Source organism: Coregonus clupeaformis, chromosome 11 (assembly GCF_020615455.1).
Source record: "Coregonus clupeaformis isolate EN_2021a chromosome 11, ASM2061545v1, whole genome shotgun sequence".
NCBI lineage: Eukaryota > Metazoa > Chordata > Actinopteri > Salmoniformes > Salmonidae > Coregonus > Coregonus clupeaformis.
The window spans coordinates 40804511-40832228 of NC_059202.1; the positions used below are offsets into that span (position 1 = coordinate 40804511).

The 27718-nt window shown below is 43.6% G+C and overlaps 2 protein-coding genes across 2 annotated transcripts; both read left to right on the top strand.

Annotated features, from left to right (window-relative positions):
* The first annotated feature begins 4015 nt into the window (after positions 1-4015).
* LOC121555283 (cytosolic iron-sulfur assembly component 2A) lies at positions 4016-10871 on the top strand. Its single transcript, XM_041869097.2, has 5 exons — positions 4016-4369; positions 8516-8680; positions 9767-9816; positions 10290-10335; positions 10651-10871. The coding sequence occupies exons 1-5, from the start codon at positions 4342-4344 to the stop codon at positions 10749-10751; spliced, it is 390 nt and encodes a 129-aa protein (XP_041725031.1). The 5' UTR covers positions 4016-4341; the 3' UTR covers positions 10752-10871.
* A 12819-nt stretch (positions 10872-23690) lies between these two features.
* On the top strand, positions 23691-26674 carry LOC121555285 (protein fem-1 homolog B-like). The gene is made up of 2 exons (XM_041869098.2): positions 23691-24628; positions 24757-26674. The coding sequence occupies exons 1-2, from the start codon at positions 24381-24383 to the stop codon at positions 26390-26392; spliced, it is 1884 nt and encodes a 627-aa protein (XP_041725032.1). The 5' UTR covers positions 23691-24380; the 3' UTR covers positions 26393-26674.
* The last annotated feature ends 1044 nt before the right edge of the window (positions 26675-27718 follow it).

A 27718-nucleotide genomic window follows, 5' to 3' on the forward strand; every position in this document is an offset into this window, starting at 1 on the left:
TGGAGGATGAACAGGACACCACCTATACAGTCCACGAGATACTGGATTCAAGACGGAGACGAGGAGGCATCGAATATCTCGTGGACTGGGAGGGATATGGACCTGAGGAACGGTCCTGGATCCCTGCTAAAGACATACTGGATTCCGCTCTCAAGGCCACTTTCCACGCTGAACACCCAGATCATCCAGGACCCCGACCCAGAGGAAGACCACCCGGTAGAGGAAGAAGGCCGTCAGGAGCCGGCCCTGGGGAGGGGGATACTATAAGGGATCGGGGGTTGGCTGGGTCTAGACAGAGTCTGACACTCCCCCGATCTACAGAGAGGGAGAGTCATCAGACTCGATCTGTTTCACCTGAGTTCTGAGCACACCTGTCAGTAATTAGAGTTAGGATATAAGGTGTGCTCAGAAGTTCAGTCGGTGCGAGGTATTGTTCCATTGTGACTTGCTAAGCGTTTTGTTCAGAGAGAGAGAGAGAGAGAGTTTGTTATTTTGATTACCAGTGTATCAGACCTGTGCTTCGTTGTTTGACTCCCCGAATTGCTTAATCCTCTGCTTGTTTCTCCCAGTGATTACCGTACTCTGATCCTGTGCCCGTGCTCTCGACTACGACTACGCCCGCTCCCTTTGTACCTCTGCCTGTCTCTGCCTTGCCCGGTTTTGACCACAGCTCGCCGGACCACGATTAAGCAATTCCCTTGTCTGTACTTTAATAAAACATCGCAATTCTGCGATTGGATCTTACCACTCTGTCCGAGTATTCATTACAAAGATATGAAATGCAATCATAATTGACTCTAGCGCATACAAAGCACACACAACAGCTACCGGTGGTTCCATGATGACTGAAAACAAATTGTGACAACTGTCATTTCTATTAGTATTTCTTTTAGTCATTTAGCAGACGCTCTTATCCAGAGCGACTTACAGTCATCTCATCATACCTCCTGACACGTCATCAGTGTCTACTTAATTTGAGGGCTGAGGGGGGAGGGTGTGTCTTGGTGAGATGGCGGAAGCAGAAGTGTCGTTTGAAGCTGAAAGCGGGTCGAGTACAGTTAGCAAGAAAGATGAGTGGACAACAGTGAAGTCCAAGAATGGAACTGATAGATTAATTTGTATTTTAAGCTTAATGACTAAAGGATTTCACCCCAAATACAGTATAAAATGTGTAAACGGTGTTAGAATTAGAATGTAGTGTCAAACGACTAGCAGAGGGGGGCGGGACTAAACATTCCAGGGTGAAGGAGAAGGTGGAAACTGTTTAAGAAAGCCTCCTAAAGGTGGGCGGAGCAAAGTGCCTTTGTGTGTCAAGGGGTATAAAACAGTATGTATGTGTTTTTGGCCGCCAGAGCTCTCCATGAATAAAAATACAGATCATTCTTGCTGGTTGTGGACCTTGAATCATTTATGATTAAAACCAGAGCCTTACAAAGAGATAGAAATTCTCGTAACAGGAACAAAAAAGGTTACAATTGTTGTGGAATATGAGTCTGATGAATCGTTCCTTGTTGGAGTACGTTTTTTGGATAAAGATGTTTATTTGGGAAACTCTTTTGAAGTCACGAGGATGGTGAAGAAGACGTTCGGAAAAGTGGATGCTGTTCAATCCTATACTTACAATTTGTGCTAAATTAGGATATTATACTGAAATAAATCAACCAGGTAAACTTCAACATGTCTTTACTCATCACTGTCCGTGTAACAAGCCCCACATTCCTTTACTGACGTGGTGACGTCATATATCAGTATGTCACATCAATACAGGACATCCCTCCCCTTTACTTGGATATGAACTTCAATGTCAACCTGACATACACAACAACACTCATTCTTTACCTGTATAGCAACCTTTTGTGTTACCAATAAACAACTGAAATCTTGTCTTATTACTTCTGTTCTCCTAATGGACTTTCCTTTTTAAGCCTACTTCTAAGCAAAACGAAACAGAATTATTATTATTGTTTATTTATTCTGTAACAAAACATTCTGCACCTTTTTCACAACATAACTCAAACATTCAGAGTCTTCGCATTAGTCCTTTGTACTTGTCACTTTTCAGTTTATACTGCTTTTCTTTACCCCTTGCAGTATAGGATAATTACTTAATTACAAGGTCTGTAAACTTCTGTGTTTGCTTGTCTCATGTCCAGACACAGTCTTATGTCACCGTCTGGTTTTGGCACTACCACTACCAGATTCACCCATGGTGTGGCACCATCCACTCTCTTGATTAAGTCCATATTTTGTAGCTCCTCTATCTTTTTCTCCACATCTTCCCTCAGGTGGAAAAGTACAGAGTGTGCAAAGCTGTCATCAAGACAAAGGGTGGCTATTTGAAGAATCTCAAATATAACATATACTTTGATTTGTTTAACACTTTTTTGGTTACTACATGATTCCATATGTGTTATTTGATGTCTTCGCTATTACTCTACAATGTAGAAAATAGTAAAAATAAAGGAAAACCCATGAATGAGTAGGTGTTCTAAAACTTTTGACCGGTAGTGTAGAAGCAAAGCTATCCTCCGTTGTTTTGTAACCACATCAACGTCACGAGATAGTATTAATCCTTTACCATCCACGAACAGCTCAAATGCCATCAATCACCTGGTCCAGCGTGGACCTAGCGTAGCAGGCTCACTGTAACAGTCAAACTTTGGTAGTGTTTTCCATCTTGACAACACTAACTCACTTTTCAGGTTTAACTATCGTTTTCAAACGTTATCCTCGTCGCCATTGTTCAATCCTATACTTACAACTTGTGCTAAATTAGGATATTATATTGAATTAAAGGTTAAGGTGAATGCACCAATTTGTAAGTCGCTCTGGATAAGAGCGTCTGCTAGATGACGTAAATGTAATGTAAATGTAAAGTGTTTGTAGACGGAAGGAATATGTTATTGAAGAGTCTGTGAATGTAAAACGTTGCAACTGTGGTGGGGATCATATTTCCGAATTCCCTGAGTGCCCTGTTAGGGTGAAAGAGGTTGAGGTGTCAAGAATCAGGGCTGTACAGCAAATCTCCTATGTGGAGGCGGTGAAGAGCGTTGAAGGGGAAAGAGGCCACAGTTCTGAAGAAGAGATGGCGGTGGAAGCACCACAACCGGTTGCACATGTTTTACTTCAATCAAGTGATCTGGTTACACTTATTTTGAAAAAGGTGGATGTTGTAGTATTTATAGCCACAGTTATTAATTGTACTGCACAAGTGTCCAAGAAGCTGGACATCATTATACGTTTTTGGGCCTCCAAGACTTAACAGCAGAAGCATTGCAAGGACTACTGTCGCCAGGAAATGTCCCACCATCACAGGATCCTTCTGAGCCTGTCCAGGGACCTGATTAAAACAGAAAAGCTGGCTGATTTAGTTTAATTAACATTTCGTTACTGATAGTTTGTATGGAATTTTGTATTAATGTATTTTCTACCCCGCATTTTTGGATCCTTATTATCCACTTGTACAGTAGGTGGCAGAATGCACATATAATTGTTGCGAACGCCATTATACCGAAGAAGAAGAGGGTGTGTCTTTTACGTGTTTGGAATGCAGCCTATGATTCATTTGCTCCCATTGGAAACGACAGGCTATCTTGGGTTAGTTATAATAAAAATACATCCGCTTTGTGGACAACGACTTATTGTTAGGGCGGAGAGACATGTATCTTGTCAGTATATCCATATTATTTGATGACGTTCCTCTTTCATGTAAACATTCTTACCTACATCCTGACACAAATCACATGACATGCGTTCTCTGTATCAGCTGATAAGCTATTGCCCAATAGGAGAATAAAAAAAAAGACTGTACTAGTCAAACAAGAATACTGTTGAAACCTCGATATTTTACACCACAAATTGTCGTTTGAATTAAGGAAAATTATAGAGAATTTAATTTATAAATACATCAAATAATTATTTCACCCTCAATAATTATGCATACACAGGAGGAACCCGAATTTTAATAGATCTAGCAACGATTGCTTTTGCCTTAAATCTGAAGGTGGCAGTAACTGAAGGAGTAAGTAATCAGCCAATACCACAGGCTGGCGTTTGTCACATACCCTACGCAGATTTGTAAACTTCAATCTTGTTTTAAAAAGTTAACTGCGTTGATGAGCCAATCCGTATGGTAGTATGTTTTAGTAAACTGTTCACGTAACGTCCCGTTTAGATGCCCGTGAAAACACTGACGTCAAAGTCACCTAAAAAGCTTCACGAGGATATGGGTATGGCGATATTTGAAAAATTGAAAAAGTGTCTAGCCTTGTCTCGCTTAAAGTAAAACTATTGCAGTTCTCCGGATTGTCAGACAGCAAGAATGCACCAAGGTCCAAAAAGATGGAGGAGAAAGCATTAGAAGTATACGGTAAATTGGTTTATTTGCATCTTGAAACAGCGAGAGCGCTAGTTAGCTGTTTTCTAGTCTGCGTGCTAGCATGGCTAGTGGCCAATACTCTAGGGCTTTAGTTTTTGAGATACCCTTACCCGAGGTAACCCAATATTGGAAACTGATATTGCAAAAATGTGGAATACGAGCAGTCAATTGTCTGCCCTACATACATGTAATTGATTACATTTAAACAAAAAATATATACGTTTTTGCACTCCCATTCAGGTGGGTTAATCCTATATGAAGATAACACCCCAGTCGCTGAAGGGCCCAACATTTGTATTAGTTACCTCTAACTACTGTGCTGTATTTGACCCATTTACAAGGATACTTTTCAAAAGCTTCCAACCAGGTGAAATGGAGATGTAAAACCACATAATGTGAAGTCACTGACCCCCCATGCTACATTCATTAGAATTCCAGGTCTAATTTGCAATACCTTCCTATCCATATGAGCTACAGCTCTACAGACGAGGGCAGTGGGTTCCTTCACGTCTCAGATTAAAGCTACACCATTTTATTTTTTATTCATCCCCTTTGATTCTCTGCAAATATTTGTCCTATTGCAGCTTTAGATATTAATTAACGTACTGATCACATTTTCAATAGCCTCCTATCCACATGACATATACCTGTAAAACCACTTGATATTTGGTCACTGACCTCCCTCCTGTACTATGTGTAACTGGTGTGAAATGGATAGCTAGTTAGCGGTGCGCGCTAGTAGCGTTTCAACCGGTGACGTCACTCGCTCTGAGACCTTGAAGTAGTTGTTCCCCTTGCTCTGCAAGAGCTTCGGAACCCACCATACTTGTCTGAAGATCTGTAGCTCATATGGACAGTGAGCTATTGAAAATTAGACGTCATAGGAAATATACATGTTAAATGAAAAACTGGATTTCTATGGAGGAGGGAGGTCAGTGACCTATCATCAAGTGGTTTTAGATGTCATTTGGACTGGAAGCTATTACAATTTTGATCTGTAGGTGAATTAATAACCAAATAATCAAAGTTGAGGAATAAATAAAGTTTTTCTGTAAACACCTGGTTCGGCTGATTTCACTTTTAAGATGGTCCCTTGGCCATGAGTGCATAATATTCCCCCCATTGAAACCAACTTAAAGTCACTTTTTGAAAAAGGAACAGAGAAAAAAAAAGGCTGTACCTTGCTCTCTATCGTCTTCTGATTCTAGACATATCATCCTAATCATCATAGGACCTTCCGTCGAAGAGGTATTGACGCGTAAACGTCCAATATCCAAACATAACATATATTTATGATGAATGTAAACTTCACTTTTTGGTAGCTGTTCAATATGCAACTTTCCAAGGCAAATTTGCTCTCATTCAGTGCTATAGGGACATGGTCCTGCGTGACAAAAATACAGGTCACATACAGTGCATTCGGAAAGTATTCAGACCCCTTCACTTTTTCTACATTTTTGTTACGTTACAGCCTTATTCTAAAATTGATTAAAAACTTTTAAAAAATCCTCAGTTGGTAGAGCATGGCGCTTGCAACGCCAGGGTTGTGGGTTCGTTTCCCACGGGTGGCCAGTATGAAAATGTATGCACTCACTAACTGTAAGTCGCTCTGGATAAGAGCGTCTGCTAAATGACTAAAATGTAAATCAATCTACACACAATACCCCATAATGACAAAGTGAAAACAGGTTTTTAGAACATTTTGCAAATGTATAAAAAATTAACGGAATACCTTATTTACATAAGTATTCAGACCCTTTGCTATGAGACTCGATATTGAGCTCAGGTGCATCCTGTTTCCATTGATCATCCTTGAGATGTTTCTACAACTTGATTGGACATGATTTGGAAAGGCACACACCTGTCTATATAATGTCCCACAGTTGACAGTGCATGTCAGAGCAAAAACCAAGCCATAGGTCAAATTAATTATCCGTAGAGCTCAGAGACAGGATTGTGTCGAGGCACAGATCTGGGGAAGGGTACCAAAACATTTCTGCAGCATTGAAGGTCCCCAAGAACACAATGGCCTCCATCATTCTTAAATGGAAGCGGTTTGGAACTACCAAGACTCTTCCTAGAGCTGGCCGCCCATCCAAACTGAGCAATCGGGGGAGAAGGGCCATGGTCAGGGAAGTGACCATGAACCCGATGGTCACTCTGACAGAGTTCCAGAGTTCCTCTGTGGAGATGGGAGAATCTTCCAGAAGGACAACCATCTCTGCAGCACTCCACCAATCAGGCCTTTATGGTAGAGTGTCCAGACGGAAGCCACTCCTCAGTAAAAGGCACATGACAGCCCGATTGGAGTTTGAGAAATGAGAAATAAGATTCTCTGTTTTGATGAAACCAAGAGTGAACTCTTTGGCCTGAATGCCAAGTGTCACGTCTGGAGGAAACCAGGCACCGCTCATCACCTGGCCAATACCATCCCTACGGTGAAGCATGGTGATGGTAGCATCATGCTGTGGGGATTTCAGCGACAGGGACTGGGAGTCTAGTCAGGATCGAGAGAAAGATAAACGGAGCAAAGTACAGAGAGATCCTTGTTGAAAACCTGCTCCAGAGCGCTCAGGACCTCAGACTGGGGCGAAAGTTCACCTTCCAACAGGACAATGACCCTAAGCACACAGCCAAGACAATGGAGGAGTGGCTTCGGGACAAGTCTCTGAATGTCCTTCAGTTGCCCAGCCAGATCCCAGACTTGAACCCGATCGAACATCTCTGGAGAGACCTGAAAATAGCTGTGCAGCAACGCTCCCCATCCAACCTGACAGCTTGAGAGGATCTGCAGAGAATAATGGGAGAAACTCCCCAAATACAGGTGTGCCAAGCTTGTAGTGTCATACCCAAGAAGTCTCAAGGCTGTAATTTCTGCCAAAGGTGCTTAAACAAAGTACTGAGTAAAGGGTCTGAATACTTATGTAAATGTGATATTTCAGTTTTTTATTTTGAATACATTTGCAAACATTTCTAAAAACCTGTTTTTGCTTTGTCAGTATGGAGTATTGTGGGTAGATTGAGGGGGGGAACAATTTAATCCATTTCAGAATAAGGCTGTAACGTAACAAAATGTGGGAAAAGTGAAGGGGTCATGTGAAAATGGCACATTTTCTGTTTTGTAATAAAAAAGACAGAGGAAGATAAGTGATGACATCATCTGTGTGCACCATGTGATTTTACCCAATTATGAGTAGGCATTGCCTACTAATTGGTTGATAATGCCATTGGAAACACTTAACTTCCTCCGTCTTTTTTAATACAAAACAGAAAATGTGCCATTTTCACATATGTTGATGTTGGGGTGGTGCTGGAGATGAATATGAAGTTGAAAAATTGTGAAAGTTTCCGTTAAGGGGGTGTATCACAATAACTATCAATTTAACCTCTTTTGCTGTAAAATATTTTTACATAACCATCCATTTCCTATATGTGAGACCTTAGAGATATAGAAAAACATGATTGTGCTTTGTTATTCCTCGGTTTGGGACATCTCAACATTTTGGTGGACTTGCCACTAGCCTAAACACTATTTCTAGCCTGGTCCCAGATCAGTTTGTGTGCTGACAACTCCTGGTCATTGTCACGCCTACATGGCAAGACGGCACAAACAGATCTGGGACCGGCCAGGCTGCAATTGCTTTACAATGTCATATTTTGTAAATCATCTCCTGAGTGGCGCAGTGGTCTAAGGCACTGCTTTGCAGTGCTAGCTGTGCCACTAGAGATCCTGGTTCGAATCCAGGCTCTGTCGCAGCCGGCCGCGACCGGGAGACTCATGGGCAGCGCACAATTGGCCCAGCGTTGTCCAGGGTAGGGGAGGGAATGGCCGGCAGGGATGTAGCTCAGTTGATAGAGCATGGCGTTTGCAACGCCAGGGTTGTGGGTTCGATTCCCACGGGGGACCAGTATAAAAAATAAAATAAAAATATGTATTCACTAACTGTAAGTCGCTCTGGATAAGAGCGTCTGCTAAATTACTAAAATGTAAATATTTCCTCTGATAAGGAAACAATCAGACTACTGTAAACTTCAACTGATAACTAGCTAGTTGTCCGTATAGCCATCTGAAACGGTTAACATTTATAAGTGACATGCTTGTTTTCACCTCAACATAATCCCTATTTCTTTCCCCAGATGTTATTCGCACGATTCGAGACCCTGAGAAGCCTAACACGTTGGAGGAACTGGATGTTGTGACGGAGAAATGTGTTGAGGTCCAAGATCTTGGAGAGGACGAATACCTCATCATTATCAAGTTCTCCCCAACTGTCCCCCACTGCTCTCTGGCTACACTAATCGGTGTGTCTCTCTCAACTGATAAGAAACAACAACTCATAACTCACATGAACAGCAAGAGATATTCAGCCTCTTACTGATATAACAGTTTATGTGACAACACTACAGTGGCATTCTCATAGCCTGGTCCCAGATCTGTTTGTGCTCTTGACAACTCCATTGATGTCATTGTCAAGCCAAACATGACAACGAGTGACAAGGAATTGGCATGACAGCACAAGCAGACTGGCTCTCAGGCTACCATTCTTATAGAGATACAACTACTGTATTTCTATGACATTCTTGTCTACCTCAAAGCTGGCAGCGTGGGCACAGAATGTCAAGAGTCCATGCAGCCCCCTTTTCCTATCTTTTTAATGAATAGGGGCGTTTTGAAATGCCATGATAAAGCTGCATGCCAAGTTTTCAAGGGGCAATATATTTGAAGCCATTGTGGCACCCGTGGCCTTCGAAGGATAAGCTGTATGGAGCACAAGCAGGCGTGTCTCCAACCCTCCTACAGCAGATTAGTGCTTGAATGCCTCTGTGAAATGCATTTCCTTCCACAATTTTCAGTTTCTACTTCCACAAGGTTGTCAAGGTGTTCTGACTTAATGTTGCATTGGTCTACTTAGGCCTAAATTCAATAAGATCATGTGTTAACCGGCGATAGCTGACACCCGCCTAGCTGATGTTTTGGTGCTGTAATTGCGTTGGAGCTGTCAAATCGGTGAGCAGTTGCTCTTGTTCACTGTCACGAAGCCACACCTGTCCCACTCGCATTAAAGTTCAGAATGAGAAAGTGGAGGCTATATATAAACTTCATGATGCTCAAATTTAACATTTCACATTCCCGTGTTCGAACTCTTACATAATAGAGCTACTTTATGTCTACACATGTTCCCAACCAACTCTGAAGGGGGCTTATGTTACTGTCAGTCTCATGAAAAAAGCACTCTTTTCAGTTCTGCTCTTTTTTACATGGTCTTCTTCCCATTAGGCCAATTTTCTTCCTGTGAGTGGTGTGTTGCTCTGATGTTTTATGAATGCGTTTACAAATTGCCTACTTCAGAGATCAATGTCAATGATTCTGTACCTTGTATGTTTCAGGCCTGTGCTTACAAGTTAAACTGCAGAGATGCTTGCCGTTTAAACACAAGGTAAGCAGCTGTGGCATTACGCCCGTCAGAAGAAGACAGTTTTATCATAACGCCGATCCGTAAAGCAATGTTTATGCAGAAAATGTTTGTGTGTTTAATAAGAACACATTCTTTCATCCAATTATTTATTCTGCCCAATTTTCCTGTCTTCAAAACCTTTGTTGACAGGGTGCTTTGTGTCTTACTTTTTTTCGAGGGTCGTCTCTGAAGCCAATAATGAAATGGAAAACAGTGTTGTGATTTATTTTCCCCTTTGTGCTGCCCTGGTTAAAAATGAGGTGCCTCTGGTACTGAGCCAGCTTTATGAAAATGCATGGTGTGGTTGTTTACTGTCCCCGGCCATAACCTCCAGCCCTTCTTCCTGATTTAGACCGGTCTGTGGGAATACACACACAGTTCCCCCCCAACTTAATGTAAATTAAATGCTTATTTTTTGTTCTTTTAAAGTTTAACTATATTTTCTTCTTCCACAGTTGGAAATTTACATTTCTGAAGGAACTCATTCTACTGAGGAAGATAGTAAGTATTATTACTTACAACACCACCTTATCCACATCTCCAGCAAATGTATTTTGAATTAAATAGAAATGTCAGACATGGGCTAGATTTGTATCTCCACCGGAAAAGCCCAACTAGAATTAGTTTTATGAAACGAAGGTAATTCGGTGAACCATTATCCCCTATTGGTCACATTTTACAGACCTTCAGGTTTTAGCTCAGTGGGATAACACAACTTGTGGCGTGCAGATGACCTGGGTTCAAACCCAGTTGGTCACATTTATGCAGTTTGACAATAGAAGGAAACTTATTGTGGTTTTATCCATTTCCCTCTAGTTAACAAACAGATCAACGACAAGGAGAGAGTAGCAGCTGCTATGGAGAACCCCAACCTGCGGGAGATCGTGGAGCAGTGTGTTACTGAACCTGATGACTGAGCCAAGGGACTGACTTCTCAGGACTTTAGTATTAATTAGCCAACGAATGGAAACATTTTGCTATTGTGTGCCCTAATGAATACGACCCAGCCATCAGCTTAAAATCCTAGTCATCATGGAGTGTGTTTTGTGTTTTATAAAAGTGCCTGAGGAGGCTATGTCGGAGATGAATTGAGCTGAACTGTTCAAATTTCAGCTCAGGGTAGTTGGAAAATGTGAGAACTAACTGGGACGCTTTTAGACTTCTGAACAACATCCCTCGAGAACAATCACCCCAGAATGGACACCAGCGGATATGGCTTTCTGTCATGTTTGTTAGGTTGATCTTTTTCTAACATCATGATTAAGATGGAGGCTCAGCTGGAAGATCTTTGAGACGTGAGAACTGGGCCAGGGGAAACAGGAAACAACTTCCTGTCACAGTTGGGAACATCAGGGTTGTGTTCATTGGGCACCAAATGGAAGAAAACGCACTGAAACAGGGAGGGACTACCTGAACTTGTTCAATTAGACATACTCGTTTTAATTTTCCATTGCAAAACATTTTGGTGTCTCCTAATGAACAAGACCTACAGTGCCTTCAGAACGTATTCACACCCCTTGACATTTTCCACATTTTGTTGTGTTACGGCCTGAATTTAAAATGGTTTTAATTGAGTTTTTTGTCACTGGCCTACACACAATACCCCATAAAGTCAAAGTGGAATTATGGTTTTCTAAATTTTTACAAATAGATGAAAAGCTAAAATGTCTTGAGTCAATAAGTATTCAACCACTTTGTTATGGCAAGCCTAAATAACCTTAAAATATTCCAAAATATGCATGCTATTTGCAACATGGCACTAAAGTAATACTGCAAAAAAGTTGGTAAAGTAATTTAACTTTTTGTCCTGAATACGAAGTGTTATGTTTGGGCAAATCCAATACAACACATTACTGAGTACCACTCACCATATTTTCAAGCATAGTGGTGGCTGCATCATGCTATGGGTATGCTTGTAATCATTAAGGACTTGCAAGTTTTTCAGGATAAAAAATAAACGGTATGGAACTAAGCACGGGCTAAATCCTAGAGGAAAACTTAGTTCATTCTGCTTTCCACCAGACACTGGGAGGTGAATTTACCTTTCAGCAGGACAATAACCTAAAACACAAGGCCAAATCTACACTGGAGTTGCTTACCAAGAAGACAGTGAATGTTCCTGATTATACAACGGGTGGGTCTAATCCTGAATGCTGATGGGTTAAAACCGCATTCCAGCCGGTGTCTGTTCCACAAGTTGCCACCGGCTAAATTTATGACGTTAAAATTTCTATTTACTCTGTTGCATCTGACTGCGCAATCCACTGTCTCATCAGCCCAGCCAGGCAACTTATAAACGTTATCTCCACTATAAAAAGCATCTAGACATTATCTCACATTTCTTTTAGACTAACATTTAGTTTTCAACAGCGGTGATTTGTAAAAACCTTGCTGTCTTTCTCGCCGACATCTGCAACATTGTTAATATATTCAAATTCGATCTCCTGCTGTGCCATAGTAATGAACGTGTCGGGATGAGACAGACAGCCAGGGAGCGTTTCTCTGCCAGTCTAAATCATGAATCAGCCGGCATCATTTTTATGGATATATATATATATATATAAAAAAATCTCAATAGAAAAAAGGTAAAATGCAGTCTTTCCAGCTTCACTTTGAAGTGATTGTGTTACTGTAGCTGTGTTGTTGGCTAGCTCCTCTGAACAACAGTGTCCTGACGAGTGAGCACGTTTCTATGCCAGGCGAAATCGTGCCTCATTAGCTGATTGTTATGGATGTATCCAAATAAATGTCACTAGAAAACAGCTTATGCAAATGCAGCTACTTATGCAGCTACGCTGTTATTCTGGCTTTTTGAAGTGACTGTAAGTTAGATGTAGTTGGCTAGCTAGCAAGCAAGGGATAAGAACGTTGCCAGCCAGTATGGCAAAGGACTGGGTCACGTCCATAGATACAGAACAAAAAGACTGAAGGACTGGGTCGCGTCTCTAGCAACCCTAGATTTGTGTTGGGACTATATCTATTTCTAAAAACATGTTTTCACTTTGTAATTATGGGGTATTGTGTGTAGATGGGTGAGAAACATATATTTAATCAATTTTGAATTTGGGCTGTAATAAAATGTGGAATAAGTCAAGGGGTATGAATACTTTCTGAAGGAATACTTTCTGAAGGAATACTTTCTGAAGGTACTGTAGTAGGATAGCAGGTGTGAAACTTTGCATGTAAGATAATATAACATTATTTTGAAAAGTGCACATTTCCTCTCCAAAAGAACACGGCACAATGACAAATATTGCACTTAGGGGTGTTTAGAGGAAGCCTGATCACTGCACTCTCGTTTCGTTTGAATCTGTGTAGCGAAACAGAACGTAAGCTCTCGAGATCAGGGTGGTCAAACAAGGCTAGTTGAGAGGCACTACAATGGGACAATAGACACACATCCATTAGCAATAGTCTGTCAGTTTTTTTCTGCCATTGGTTTTTAGAAATCTTTCCAAATGTATTAAAAATATAAACAGAAATACCTTATTTACATAAGTATTCATACCATTTGCTATGAGACTCGAAATTGAGCTCAGGTGCATCCTGTTTCCATTGGTCATCCTTGAGATGTTTCTACAACTTGATTGGAGTCCACCTGTTGTAAATTCAATTGATTGGACATGATTTGGAAAGGCACACACCTGTCTATATAAGGTCCCACAGCTGACAGTGCATGTCAGAGCAAAAACCAAGCCATGAGGTCGAAGGAATTGTCTGTAGAGCTCCGAGACAGGATTGTGTCGAGGCACAGATCTGGGAAGAGTCCCAAAATATTGCTGCAGCATTTGAAGGTCCCCAAGAACACAGTGGCCTCCATCATCCTTAAATGGAAGAAGTATGGAACCACCAAGACTCTTCCTAGAGCTGGCCGCCCATCCAAACTGAGCAATCTGGGGAGAAAGGCCTTGGTCAGAGAGGTGACCAAGAACCCGATGGTCACTCTGACAGAGCTCCAGAGTTCCTCTGTGGAGATGGGAGAACCTTCCAGAAGGACAACCATCTCTGCAGCACTCCACCTTTCAGGCCTGTATGGTAGAGTGGCCAGACGGAAGCCACTCCCCAGTAAAAGGCACATGACAGCCCGCTTGGAGTTTGCCAAAAAGCACCTAAAGGACTCTCAGACCATGAGAAATAAGATTCTCTGGTCTGATGAAACCAAGATTGAACTATTTGGCCTGAATGCCAAGCGTCACGTCTGGAGGACACCTGGCACCATCCCCACGGTGAAGCATGGTGGTGGCAGCATCATGCTGTGGGGATGTTTTTCAGCGGCAGGGACTGGGAGACTAGTCAGGATCGAGGGAAAGATGAACAGAGCAAAGTACAGAGAGATCCTTGATTAAAACCTGCTCCAGATCGCTCAAGACCTCAGACTGGGGCGAAGGTTCACCTTCCAACAGGACAACGACCCTAAGCACACAGCCAAGACAACGCAGGAGTGGCTACAAACAAGTCTCTGAATGTCCTTGAGTGGCCCAGCCAGAGCCCAGACTTGAACCCGATTGGAGAGACCTGAAAATAGCTGTGCAGCGATGCTCCCCATCCAACCTGACAGAGCTTGAGAGGATCTGTAGAGAACAATGGGAGAAACTCCCCAAATACAGGTGTGCCAAGCTTGTAGCGTCATACCCAAGAAGACTTGAGGCAGTAATCGCTGCCAAAGGTGCTTCAACAAAGTACTGAGTAAAGGATCAAATGCATTTGCTAACATTTCTAAAAACCTGTTTTTGCTTTGTCATTATGGGGTATTGTGTGTAGATTGATGAGGATTTTGTTTTTTTAATCCATTTAAAAATGGCTGTAACGTAACAAAATGTGGAAAAAGTCAAGGGGTCTGAATACTTTCCGAATGCACTGTATATGGCTCTGACGTACCGAATAGCTTGAATTGAATTGATGGAAGTTTATGACTTGATTGAAGCATTATTGTTGAAAACTACATTTTGGCTACATTCTCAAAAGGAAAAAAGCTATATTAGTTATGAACATAAACAGTATGGGTAGCTACAGGAAGAATGGAAAAACAACATGCAGGACATCCGTGTGATCTGATACTTGAATGATTGTAACATAACCCACTGGGCACACCACTTCATTTCAACGTGGTCATATTTGGTTGAGACGTTGATCAATGAGATTACAACCTATATTCACCCACTCAAAAAGACAACCAAAAGTTAGTTGTCACCCTAATGTCTATCGCTGCGCTTTTAACCATTTTTAAAAGCACAGCAAAAGTTCAAATGGAAATACAATGTCAGATATTTTGTTTATTTATACAAAAGATTGTGTTATCACTGTGCTTCATCTAATAGCAGAACCAAATTACCTGGATTGCAGTTAAGATTACATTAAAATAATATGGTCAAAGTGATCAGTGCCGTTCTAGATTCTGTGCAGACTGTTACAGCAATTGTGAAGATCTCCACAGACCTGCGATGACCTATGCATGCTATCTTGAACATGCATGCTTTATATGATTACATAAGAAGACATTTATAGTTACAGTAATCTCAAAATGTGACCATGGATGTGTTACTCATTTTAAGGTTGAATGTTACATTAGTTTGCAAGATAGGCTTAACTTTAGGCTACTTACTGTATTGCAAAAGTAATATTGAATTGGTTGACAACCAAATATCAACATTTAAAGGAGGTGTATCTACTGCTTGGATAGGTCCATCTGAGCCATGGCTTAATCCCATTCTTTAACTTTTATTTTTTGTTGAGTTGTAGACGTGAATCCAACATATAATTTGTTAATTGTATTTCAAAAGGGATATGGTCAACACAACCAAATATGAACATTTGAAGGAGATTTATCTTCTGCTTGGATGGTTCCATCTGTGCCACTGACTTAGTCTGGCTTTAATTCCAGTTTGTCTACAAATTAATAATTCATATGTTGGATTCACGTCTCCATCTCAACCAAAAATCGAAGTTAAACAATAGGACGAAATCAAACTTTAAATGCACTTAGTTGATTTTTTTTGTTGAGATGGAGATGTAGCGTACGAGGCTAATGGAAACGTGAATTTGTAGACAAACTGGAATTAAAGCTAAACTAAGTCAGTGGCACAGATGAAACAAGCAGAAGATAAAGTACATCTCCTTCAAATGTTGATATTTTGTTGCGTTGACAACCAAACACAATTCAATATCACTAAATATCATTACATTTTAAATCAACCAGAGCTTGAAACCCCATGCCTATTATTGTATTGTCTATTTTTAGTTGAATACTGTGTTGAATTGAAACAATAACTCTTGATGACTTTTCAAATGCTATATACTGTAGGCCTAAATAGCAGCATCAATGATGATATATGAGTGATAAAGTATGGTCACATTTCATTTGCTCTGTTAAACCCACCCTTTGGAATGACTTCAATAGCAACAGTGAATCTACACTGAACAAAAATATAAACGCAACATGTAAAGTGTTGGTCCCATGTTTCATGAGCTGAAATAAAAGATCAAAGAAATTGTCCATACGCACAAAAAGCTTATTTCTCTCAAATTTGGTTCACAAATTTGTTTACACCCGTTAGTGAGTATTCCTCCTTTGCCAAAATAATCCATCCACCTGACAGGTGTGGCATATCAAGAAGCTAATTAAACAGCATGATAATTACACAGGTGTGCTGGGGAATATAAAAGGCCACTCTAAAATGTGCAGTTTTGTCACATTTGCCACAGATGTCTCAAGTTTTGAGGGAGCGTGGAAGTTGCAGGCGGTAGGCCACTGGGTTGACTCGCCGGACCACTCTTCCTGGACTCCACGTGGAGGGGAATATCCCGTGTGGAGAGCCACACCCTCTGTCCCAGTCGCTGACTCCACATAGCTGGGTTGCTGGAGACGTAGCACACAGCACCCCCTCCAGATCCTGGTTGATGCTCCGTCTGCCCGTTCGACTGGGGATGGAAGCCAGAAAACAAGCTGACGGAGGCGCCGAGGCAGTTGGCGAACGCCTTCCAGGCCTTTCTCCCCCGATTGCTCAGTTTGGATGGGCGGCCAGCTCTAGGAAGAGTCTTGGTGGTTCCATACTTCTTCCATTTAAGGATGATGGAGGCCACTGTGTTCTTGGGGACCTTCAATGCTGCAGCAATGTTTTGGGACTCTTCCCCAGATCTGTGCCTCAACATAATCCTGTCTCGGAGCTCTACAGACAATTCCTTCGACCTCATGGCTTGGTTTTTGCTCTGACATGCACTGTCAACTGTGGGACCTTATATAAACAGGTGTGTGCCTTTCCAAATCATGTCCAATCAATCGAATTTACAACAGGTGGACTCCAATCAAGTTGTAGAAACATCTCAAGGATGACCAATGGAAACAGGATGCACCTGAGCACAATTTCTAGACTCATAGCAAATGGTATGATTGACCAACACCTGGAACACCGCAGGCGCATTGGCTAGACCGAACAGCATGACTTGGTACTCGTAATGCCCACTGGGTGTGTTAAAAGCCGTCTTCCACTCGTCCCCCTCCCGAATCATCACCAGGTTGTAGGCCTTACATTAAGTCCAGCTTGGTGAAGACCCGGGCTCCCTGCAACGACTTGAATGCCGTCGTCATCAGGGGGAGTGGGTAGCGGTTCTTAACCGTGATGTCGTTGAGCGCCCGGTAATCAATGCACGGCCGCTGCCCAACGTCCTTTTTCCCCACGAAGAAGAAGCCCTCGCCCGCAGGTGAGGTAGAGGGACGGATGTGACCCTCGACGAGTGCCTCGTCGATATACTCCCTCATGGCCAGCGTCTCCGGCCGGGACAAGGAAAACAGTCACCCTCGTGTGGGCATGGCGCCCGGTAGGAGATTGATAGCGCAGTCGTAAGGCCTGTGAGGAGGTAGGCCCTTGGCACGCCTCTTACTAAACACCTCCCCCAGATCCCAATACTCCCGGGGAATGCCTGCCAGGTCTGGGCCAGTGACGGAATCTGTAGCCGCTGTCCTCCCGGTGGCAACTGCCGCTAGGGCGGTAGGCGGTTTGGAGTGCGGGATCTGGGGAAGAGGTGAGGACTGGTAGGTGGTCTGGGACGGTGGTTTGGGCTGATGAGTGGTCAGTGGAGACCGGAACAGGACGGGGGCGGAGCCTCCCTCCAGGATGAGCCGCCCCGTGGACCAGTCTATCCGGGGTTTGTGGGCGACCAGCTAGGGGTGCCCGAGGACGAGGGGACACTCTCTGGAGTTGGGGTTTCGATTCCGGCTCGTTGCACCCCTCCCGATACTATCAAACCCTCCCGTTTCCCGGCTTCTCCAGGCATGAGTTATTGTGGTGACCTGCCTGGCCCCTGTACAGGCACTGTTCCTGGCGCAGACGCCTCAGCCTCTCCATCCTGGACAAGCGCGCCACCCCCAGCTGCATAGCCTCCTCCTGAGGCGTCTCGTCCCTGAATCGGCTGAAATCCTCCGGGTTGATAGGGGGACGCGGAGGCGCGCCTTGCGTCATCCCTCTCTCATGCGCCCTCTCAGCTGGCGGAGATTCTTCTGCAGGCTGCAGTCAAGTTGGTTCAGCATAGCTCCCTGTGTTGCCAATGCGCTCTGATACTGTGCTGCCTCCGCTGGGTCCATATTGGCTCAGTTTTCTGTAAGGGTTGGGGTGAAGTGTGACCCAGGTGCGTTGCAGGATATACAGTAGGCAGTAGGCAGAGATGGTGAAACAAGGATCTTTACTGGTGGTCCCGAAGCCAAAATACAAAATAACGGACTTATCACGATAAAAGAAAGGCGGAGCAAATAAGTCTCCAAAAACCGTCTTACAGCCAAAATACAAAATACTACCTAAGACTGAAACAAATAACGAAACAGGGAGAACACTTCTCAAGTACCTGTACATAGATCTCCAATCAGACACTGAGTAGTACTGCTGGACATAGAGAAACTAGCAGAGAAAACTGAGCAAGGGAACACAGGGAAGTGAGGGCATAAATATACATGTGAACCGATAGACACAGGTGACACCAATAGGATGATGATTAGTCCCGACTGTGAGTGAGGAGGTGCCTAAGGTTGTCGGAGGATGACACCTAGTGGGTCGCTCCGGAACTGCGACCCCCTCCCGTAACAGCATCCCTCTGTTAACCCAAGTAGATAAACGCACCTGTCGCAAAACATTCCACATGATGCAGTGTTAGCCTACAGAAAGAATGCACATACGGTAATAAACATAATTGCATGGTAGGCTATACAGTATATAAACTATGATGATATCCACGTAAGCCTATATGTATTTTAATCTATAGCTACACCTATTATAGGCCTATAATAAACTCCTCTATGCACTTATTATCACATACAGTGAGGGAAAAAAGTATTTGATCCCCTGCTGATTTTGTACGTTTGCTCACTGACAAAGACATGATCAGTCTATAATTTTTATGGTAGGTTTATTTGAACAGTGAGAGACAGAATAACAACAACAAAATCCAGAAAAATGCATGTCAGAAATGTTATAAATTGATTTGCATTTTAATGAGGGAAATAAGTATTTGACCCCTCTGCAAAACATGACTTGGTACTTGGTGGCAAAACCCTTGTTGGCAATCACAGAGGTCAGACGTTTCTTGTAGTTGGCCACCAGGTTTGCACACATCTCAGGAGGGATTTTGTTCTACTCCTCTTTGCAGATCTTCTCCAAGTCATTAAGGTTTCGAGGCTGACGTTTGGCAACTCAAACCTTCAGCTCCCTCCACAGATTTTCTATGGGATTAAGGTCTGGAGACTGGCTAGGCCACTCCAGGACCTTAATGTGCTTCTTCTTGAGCCACTCTTTGTTGCCTTGGCCGTGTGTTTTGGGTCATTGTCATGCTGGAATACCCATCCACGACCCATTTTCAATGCCCTGGCTGAGGAAAGGAGGTTCTCATCCAAGATTTGATGGTACATGGCCCCGTCCATCGTCCCTTTGATGCGGTGAAGTTGTCCTGTCCCCTTAGCAGAAAAACACCCCCAAAGCATAATGTTTCCACCTCCATGTTTGACGGTGGGGATGGTGTTCTTGGGGTCATAGGCAGCATTCCTCCTCCAAACACGGCGAGTTGAGTTGATGGCAAAGAGCTTGATTTTAGTCTAATCTGACCACAACACTTTCAATCAGTTCTCCTCTGAATCATTCAGATGTTCTTTGGCAAATTTCAGACGGCCCTGTATATGTGCTTTCTTGAGCAGGGGGACCTTGCGGGCGCTGCAGGATTTCAGTCCTTCACGGCGTAGTGTGTTACCAATTGTTTTCTTGGTGACTATGGTCCCAGCTGCCTTGAGATCATTGACAAGATCCTCCCGTGTAGTTCTGGACTGATTCCTCACCGTTCTCATGATAATTGCAACTCCACAAGGTGAGATCTTGCATGGAGCCCCAGGCCGAGGGAGACTGACAGTTATTTTGTGTTTCTTCCATTTGCGAATAATCGCACCAACTGTTGTCTCCTTCTCACCAAGCTGCTTGGCGATGGTTTTGTAGCCCATTCCAGCCTTGTGTAGGTCTACAATCTTGTCCCTGACATCCTTGGAGAGCTCTTTGGTCTTGGCCATGGTGGAGAGTTTGGAATCTGATTGATTGATTGCTTCTGTGGACAGGTGTCTTTTATACAGGTAACAAACTGAGATTAGGAGCACTCCCTTTAAGAGTGTGCTCCTAATCTCAGCTCGTTACCTGTATAAAAGACACCTGGGAGCCAGAAATCTTTCTGATTGAGAGGGGGTCAAATACTTATTTCCCTCATTAAAATGCAAACCAATTTATAACATTTTTGACATGCGTTTTTCTGGATTTTTTTGTTGTTATTCTGTCTCTCACTGTTCAAATAAACCTACCATTAAAATTATAGACTGATCATTTCTTTGTCAGTGGGCAAACGTACAAAATCAGCAGGGGATCAAATACTTTTTTCCCTCACTGTACTTGTATTTCACTGTACAGCTTTACCTATTGATTGTGGATCAATGAAATGGGGTATCAGCCTATTCAGTGACAACATGTACTGCACTGACACAAATAACTGATGATTGGTTGAAAGAAATTGATAAAAAGAAGACTGTGGGAGCTGTACTGTTAGATTTCAGTGAAGCCTTTGATATTATTGACCATAACATGTTGTTGAGAAAACATATGTGTTATGGCTTTTCCACTTCTGCCATGTTATGGATTCAGAGCTATCTGTCTAATTGAACTGAGAGGGTTTTCTTTAATGGAAGCCTTTATAATGTCAAACATCCAGGCTCTGTCGTAGCCGGCCGCGACCGGGAGACCCATGGGGCGGCGCACAATTGGCCCAGCGTCGTCCAGGGTAGGGGAGGGAATGGCCGGCGGGGATGTAGCTCAGTTGGTAGAGCATGGCGTTTGCAATGCCAGGGTTGTGGGTTCGATTCCCACGGGGGGTATGAAAAAATAAATAAAAATGTATGCACATGTAACTGTAAGTCGCTCTGGATAAGAGCGTCTGCTAAATGACTAAAATGTAAATGTAAAAAAATGTAGGGTGTGGTGTACCGCAGGGCAGCTCGCTAGGCCCTCTACTCTTTTCTATTTTGACCAATAACCTGCCACTGGCATTAAACAGAGCCTGTGTCCATGTATATATTGGAGATTTTTAGTTAACTACTTAGACAACATAACAAACCAATTATATGAATTATGCATGTTGTAGAATGAAACGCCTATATGCCCTATATGCCTATGGATTAAGAACCAATTAAAGGACTAAAACAGAGCCATGATGAAATGGCTCCATAGGTATTTTCCCATGACATATATTATAATATGCTTAACAATAGTAGAGACATTTCTTTTGTGCAAATGCTGTGGTTCTGAGAAAGGATGGTTCCCTCCAGCTCCCTGTAGCTAGTCTGAGCGTGTAGTCAAGGACATGGGATGGAGATCAACTTCAGGAACAGATAGACCTGTATTGTTTCCATTGCTCATTGTTTCTCGTTGCTTCTGAGTAACCTGGTCACACAATCAAGACAAAGAGCCTCAGTGACCACAGCTTTTCAGTTCATCCTGTCTTTTACTATCTTCCAAGGGCGCAGCTGTGTGGAGATATGAGTAGTAGCAGAACTAACATTATCACTTGTTTGTGCGCTATGACCCGATACACATAGACACAAGAAGAAACAATTGTGGCTCAAGGTCAAGGGAGGGTGGCTGTGTGGATAAAGAGGGGGTTCCGATATGATATGAAAAGATGAAGCTGTATAAAAAGAGAGCTCCAAGTCTGGGACGGCAGTTGCTCTGCAGACCAGCTCGGCTCTATTGCTTGTGTAATAAAGTCTATTGTGATTCTACAAAAACTCTGAAAGTACTTTGTTTGTTTTAATCAGTATAGTAATAATTTTCTACAACATATGCTGATGATTCAACCATATACGTGTCAGCAACCATAGCTAATGAAGTCACTGAAACCCTTAACAAGGAGTTGCAGTCAGTTTTGGAATGGGTGGCCAGTAATAAACTGGTCCTGAACATCTCTAAATGTATTGGTGTTACCTTAGATTGTAAACGGTCATGGTTAAAACATATAGATTCAATGGTTATAAAGATGTGGAGAGGTCTGTCCATAATAAAGAGATGCTCTGCTTTTTTGACGCCACGATCCAAAAAGCAAGTCCTGCAGGCTCTAGTTTTGTCTTATCTTGATTATTGTCCAGTCATGTGGTCAAGTGCTGCAAAGAAAGACCTAGCTAAGCTGCAGCTGGCCTAGAACAGAGCGGCATGTCTTGCTCTTTATTGTGATCAGAGGGCTAATATAAATACTATGCATGCCAGTCTCTCTTGGCTAAGAGTTGAAGAGAGACTGACTGCATCACTTCTTCTTTTTATAAGAAATGTTAATTGTCAAATTACACACAGCTCTGACACACACACTTACCACAAAGCTCTGACAAACACACTTACCCCACCAGACATGCCACCAGGGGTCTTTTCACATTCCCCAAATCCAGAACAAATTCAAGAAAGCGTACAGTATTATATAGAGCCATTATTGCATGGAACTTCATTCCATCTCAAATTGCTCAAATGAACAGCAAACCTGGTTTCAAAAAACCGATAAAGCAACACATATTTAGGAGATGTTATTGCGGGTGTAGCAAAATGCTTGTGAATTAAATAATTAAACTTTGAATAATTAGATATTACATAGATAAATAATTAAATACATACAGATAAGTAGATACAATTAATTAATTTTAGTCAATATTTTTGTATTTCTTTGCTAATTTATTAAATTGTGTGGGTTTATTTGTTTATTTATCTATTTAAGCGTGCATTTATTTATGCATTCATTTAATTCTAATTACAGCAGGTTTGGTCCTCCATAGAGCTGAGCCTTCCTGCTGGAAAACCACGTCACATAAGTATCCGATTTTGGTCTGTCGCAGATGCACCTCCCCAGATTTAACTCCTCCACTTTCATCTGCTGTCGGTTGCTTCAGCCTTATCACTCAAACAAGCCCTGTGATGAAGCAGGGATACGTTTGAGGAAAATGGGAAACTCCATTGAAATCGCATTACCACCCATTGTGGACGTCGCCCATGCGTCGTCAATGGGCAGCGCGGTGCATTCTGGGTGACTGTGGGACAAGGAGAGCCCTCCTTCAAGGAGTGCCTGGAAGTCAATTGGGCGCCAGCTCAAAAACATAACATTAGCATGAATTTCGTGAATAAGAAGTACATTACAAATATTTTCTGAGACGTAAGATAATGAACTTGTTGTTTTTAATATCGTATAGCTTTGGAATCGTGACATTATGTACTGTAGAGGAAAACAGGCAGGTTTGTCAACTCATAGCCTGACTTTGAAAAGAGATTGCGTGACGATTATCTTAACAACCGCGTGACGCAGCACGACAACGTCAACGAGATTGGTCGACAGTCTGCTGGGTGGGGCCTTATACGTTTTTTCCCCCGAATGTGATTCCTATCTCCTCCTTTCTCTAATATCTCTGGTTAAATTATTCTGTGCACCTCCTGACTCCTTCACATTGTAGCTATCGTTTTCTAGTCGGAGGCATTTGGGAGTTGAAAAATCACTTCCGGGAAGTCATTTGGATGGTAAAAGTTAAAAGGTAGCCTTGCTCTGTTTTCAAAATATTCACATTGGTGGGATATTTCCGGGCAAATTCTTCATTGACCTCGCCTGCTTCAAAGTGTTTAAAGAGGAGGAATTCAAGAGAAGCAAGATGAAACAGCAAGACGTTCCTGCTCTCTCTTCAAAGTATGATCAAATCTTTGGTATGATACTTAGCTAGCTACATACACGGTTTTAAACGATCGCTAACCTCAGCTGATGCGTTAGCTCGGTGCCACCAAAAAGGGGACAAAGTTGAAAATCGAACCCAAAAGTTAGTACAAACAATATGATATCTAGGTGCTGTGAAAGAATGGGTTTGAGTTAATAAACGAATTGTCAACCAATTGAGTTTTTCATGTGAGCACTGGAGCTTGTTTCGGTATTTTAATGGGAGGCGGGCTGGGTTGGAGAGCATCTAGTGGGCGACACTTGCGAAGAAGGTGGAGGTGCCGGCGACCTGCTGGGCTTGGATGGAGTCGCTTGCTGGGTACGTCTACAAAGCGGCCGCTGATGGCCGAGTCCTGACGCTGGCCGCCTTGTTGCTCAACCATTCCGAGGCAGAGACACGATATTTACTGGGTTATGTGACCCACCTCGCCGGCCAACGGTCAACTCCTCTCATCATCGCAGCTCGAAACGGACACGACAAAGTTGTGAGGCTGCTGCTGGTTCACTACAGGGTGGATACTGAACAAACTGGCACAGTCAGATTTGACGGGTTAGTATTCATTAATGTAATCATTTGTCATTCAATTGTGTGGAATTGCACTTTATTTCTGCTGGTATAATTCACTTCCATGTGCATTTGATTATGAATTAATTCTACCCATTTCCTCTCTCCTTCAGGTATGTCATTGATGGGGCCACCGCCCTGTGGTGTGCGGCTGGCGCAGGACACTTTGAGGTAGTCCGCCAGTTGGTGTGCCACCAGGCCAACGTCAACCACACCACTGTCACCAACTCCACCCCCCTGAGGGCAGCCTGCTTTGATGGGCGTCTGGACATTGTGAAATACCTGGTGGACCACCAGGCCAACATCGGCATCGCCAACAAGTACGACAACACCTGCCTGATGATTGCCGCCTACAAGGGCCACATGGACGTGGTGGCCTTCCTGCTGGAGCATGGGGCTGAGCCCAACTCCAAGGCCCACTGTGGGGCCACCGCCCTGCACTTTGCTGCTGAGGCAGGCCACCTGGACATCGTTAAGGAGCTGGTGCGCTGCCAGGCTGCCATGTTGGTGAACGGCCACGGCATGACGCCGATCAAGGTGGCGGCGGAGAACTGCAAGGTGGACGTGGTGGAGCTGCTGCTGTCTCATGCCGACTGTGACCCGCACATCCGCATCGAGGCCCTGGAGCTGCTGGGTGCCTCGTTCGCCAACGACCGGGAGAACTATGACATCTTTAAGACCTACCACTACCTGTACCTGGCCATGCTGGAGCGCCACCGTGATCCCGTCGCGCTCATCGCCAAGGAGCTGCTTCCGCCCATCGAGGCCTACAGCGGCCGGGGCGAGTGCCGCACCCCGCAGGAGCTGGAGGCCATCCGGACAGACCGCAACGCACTGCACATGGAGGGCCTGATGGTGCGCGAGCGTATCCTGGGCTCGGATAACATTGACGTGTCGCACCCCATTATATACCGGGGAGCCGTGTACGCCGACAATATGGAGTTTGACCAGTGCATCAAGCTATGGCTGCATGCTCTGCGCCTGCGTCAAAAGGGCAACCGCAACACCCACAAGGACCTGCTGCGCTTCGCCCAGGTCTTCTCCCAGATGGTGCACCTGAAGGAGCCGGTGGGGGCAGAGCCGGTGGCGCAGGTGCTGCGCTGCAGCGTGCTGGAGATCCAGAGGAGTATGGCCAGGGTGGAGGCGGCGCCCGAGGCAGAGCTGCACACGGCAATGGACAACTGCGAGTCCAATATGTTCACCTTCCTCTACCTGGTGTGCATCAGCACCAAGACTGTGTGCGGCGAGGAGGAGCGCGCCCATGTCAACAAGCAGATCTACAAACTGATCCAGCTGGACCCGCGCTCGCGGGAGGGCTTGTCCCTGCTGCACCTGGCCATCAGCTCCAGCACCCCAGTGGACGACTTCCACACCAACGACGTGTGCAGCTTCCCCAACGCGCAGGTCACCAAGCTGCTGCTGGACTGCGGTGCGCAAGTGAATGCGGTGGACCACGAGGGCAACAGTCCTCTGCACATCATCGTCCAGTACAACCGGCCCATCAGCGACTTCCTGACGCTGCACGCCATCATCATCAGCCTGGTGGAGGCGGGCGCCCACACCGACATGACCAACAAGCAGAAGAAGACGCCACTGGATAAGAGCACCACGGGTGTGTCGGAGATCCTGCTCAAGACCCAGATGAAGATGAGCCTCAAGTGTCTGGCGGCACGTGCCGTGCACCAGCACCAAATCACCTACCGCAACCAGATCCCTAAGACCCTGGAGGAGTTTGTGGAGTTCCACTGATCCACCTGGCCAGGGAGGCTTTTTAAACCATTAGAAAACTTGTGTTCTTGTGAATTTTTTTTAATTGTTATAATTTTCTAACAAATCAAAATGGTGCTGCTGATGATGATTAGGAACAGTCAGATGCATTTTGTTTTTTAAAACAATGGTTCCTTTTTTCTGTTTTAAGTATAAATCACGAGTACCAGCAACAGCAGCCATATTCTCATTCTCCCATACAGTGCCTTGCAAAAGTATTCATCCCCTTTGGCGTTTTTCCTATTTTGTTGCATTACAACCTGTCATTTAAATGGATTTTTATTTGGATTTCATGTAATGGACATACACAAAATAGTCCAAATTGGTGAAGTGAAATGAAAAAAATAACTTGTTTCAAAAAATTCTAAAAAATAAATCATGGAAAAGTGGTGCGTGTATTCACCCCCCTTGCTATGAAACCCCTAAATAAGATCTGGTGCAACCAATTACCTTCAGAAGTCACATAATTAGTTAAATGAAGTCCATCTGTGTGCAATCTAAGTGTCACATGATCTCAGTATACACTACCATTCAAAAGTTTGTGTCCTTGTTTTCAAAGAAAATATTTTTTTTGTCCATTAAAATAACATCATTAGAAAACCCTTTTGCAATTATGTTAGCTGTTGTGCTGATTAAAGAAGCAATACAACTGGCCTTCTTGAGACTAGTTGAGTATCTGGAGCATCAGCAATTGTGGGTTCGATTACAGGCTCAAAAGGGCCAGAAACAAATAACTTTCTTCTGAAACTCGTCAGTCTATTCTTGTTCTGAGAAATGAAGGCTATTCCATGCGAGAAATTGCCAAGAAACTGAAGATCTCGTACAAGGCTATGTATTACTCCCTTCACAGAACAGCGCAAATTCTGGCTCTAACCAGAATAGAAAGAGGAGTGGGAGGCCCCGGTGCACAACTGAGCAAGAGGACAAATACATTAGTGTCTAGTTTGAGAAACAGGCGCCTCACAGGTCCTCAACTGGCAGATTCATTAAATAGTACCCGCAAAACAGCAGTCTCAACGTCAACAGTGAAGAGGCGACTCCGGGATGCTGACCTTCTAGGCAGAGTTGCAAAGAAAAAGCCGTATCTCAGACTGCCCATCTTAATCTTTTCTTTTTATTGGCCAGTCTGAGATATGGCTTTTTCTTTGCAACTCTGCCTAGGTCAGCATCCCGGAGTCGCCTCTTCACTGTTGACGTGGTAGGCATGTTGTGTAAATCAAATGGTACAAACCCCCCAAAAATCAATTTTAATTCCAGGTTATAAGGCAACAAAATAGGAAAAATGCCAAGTGGGGTGAATACTTTCGC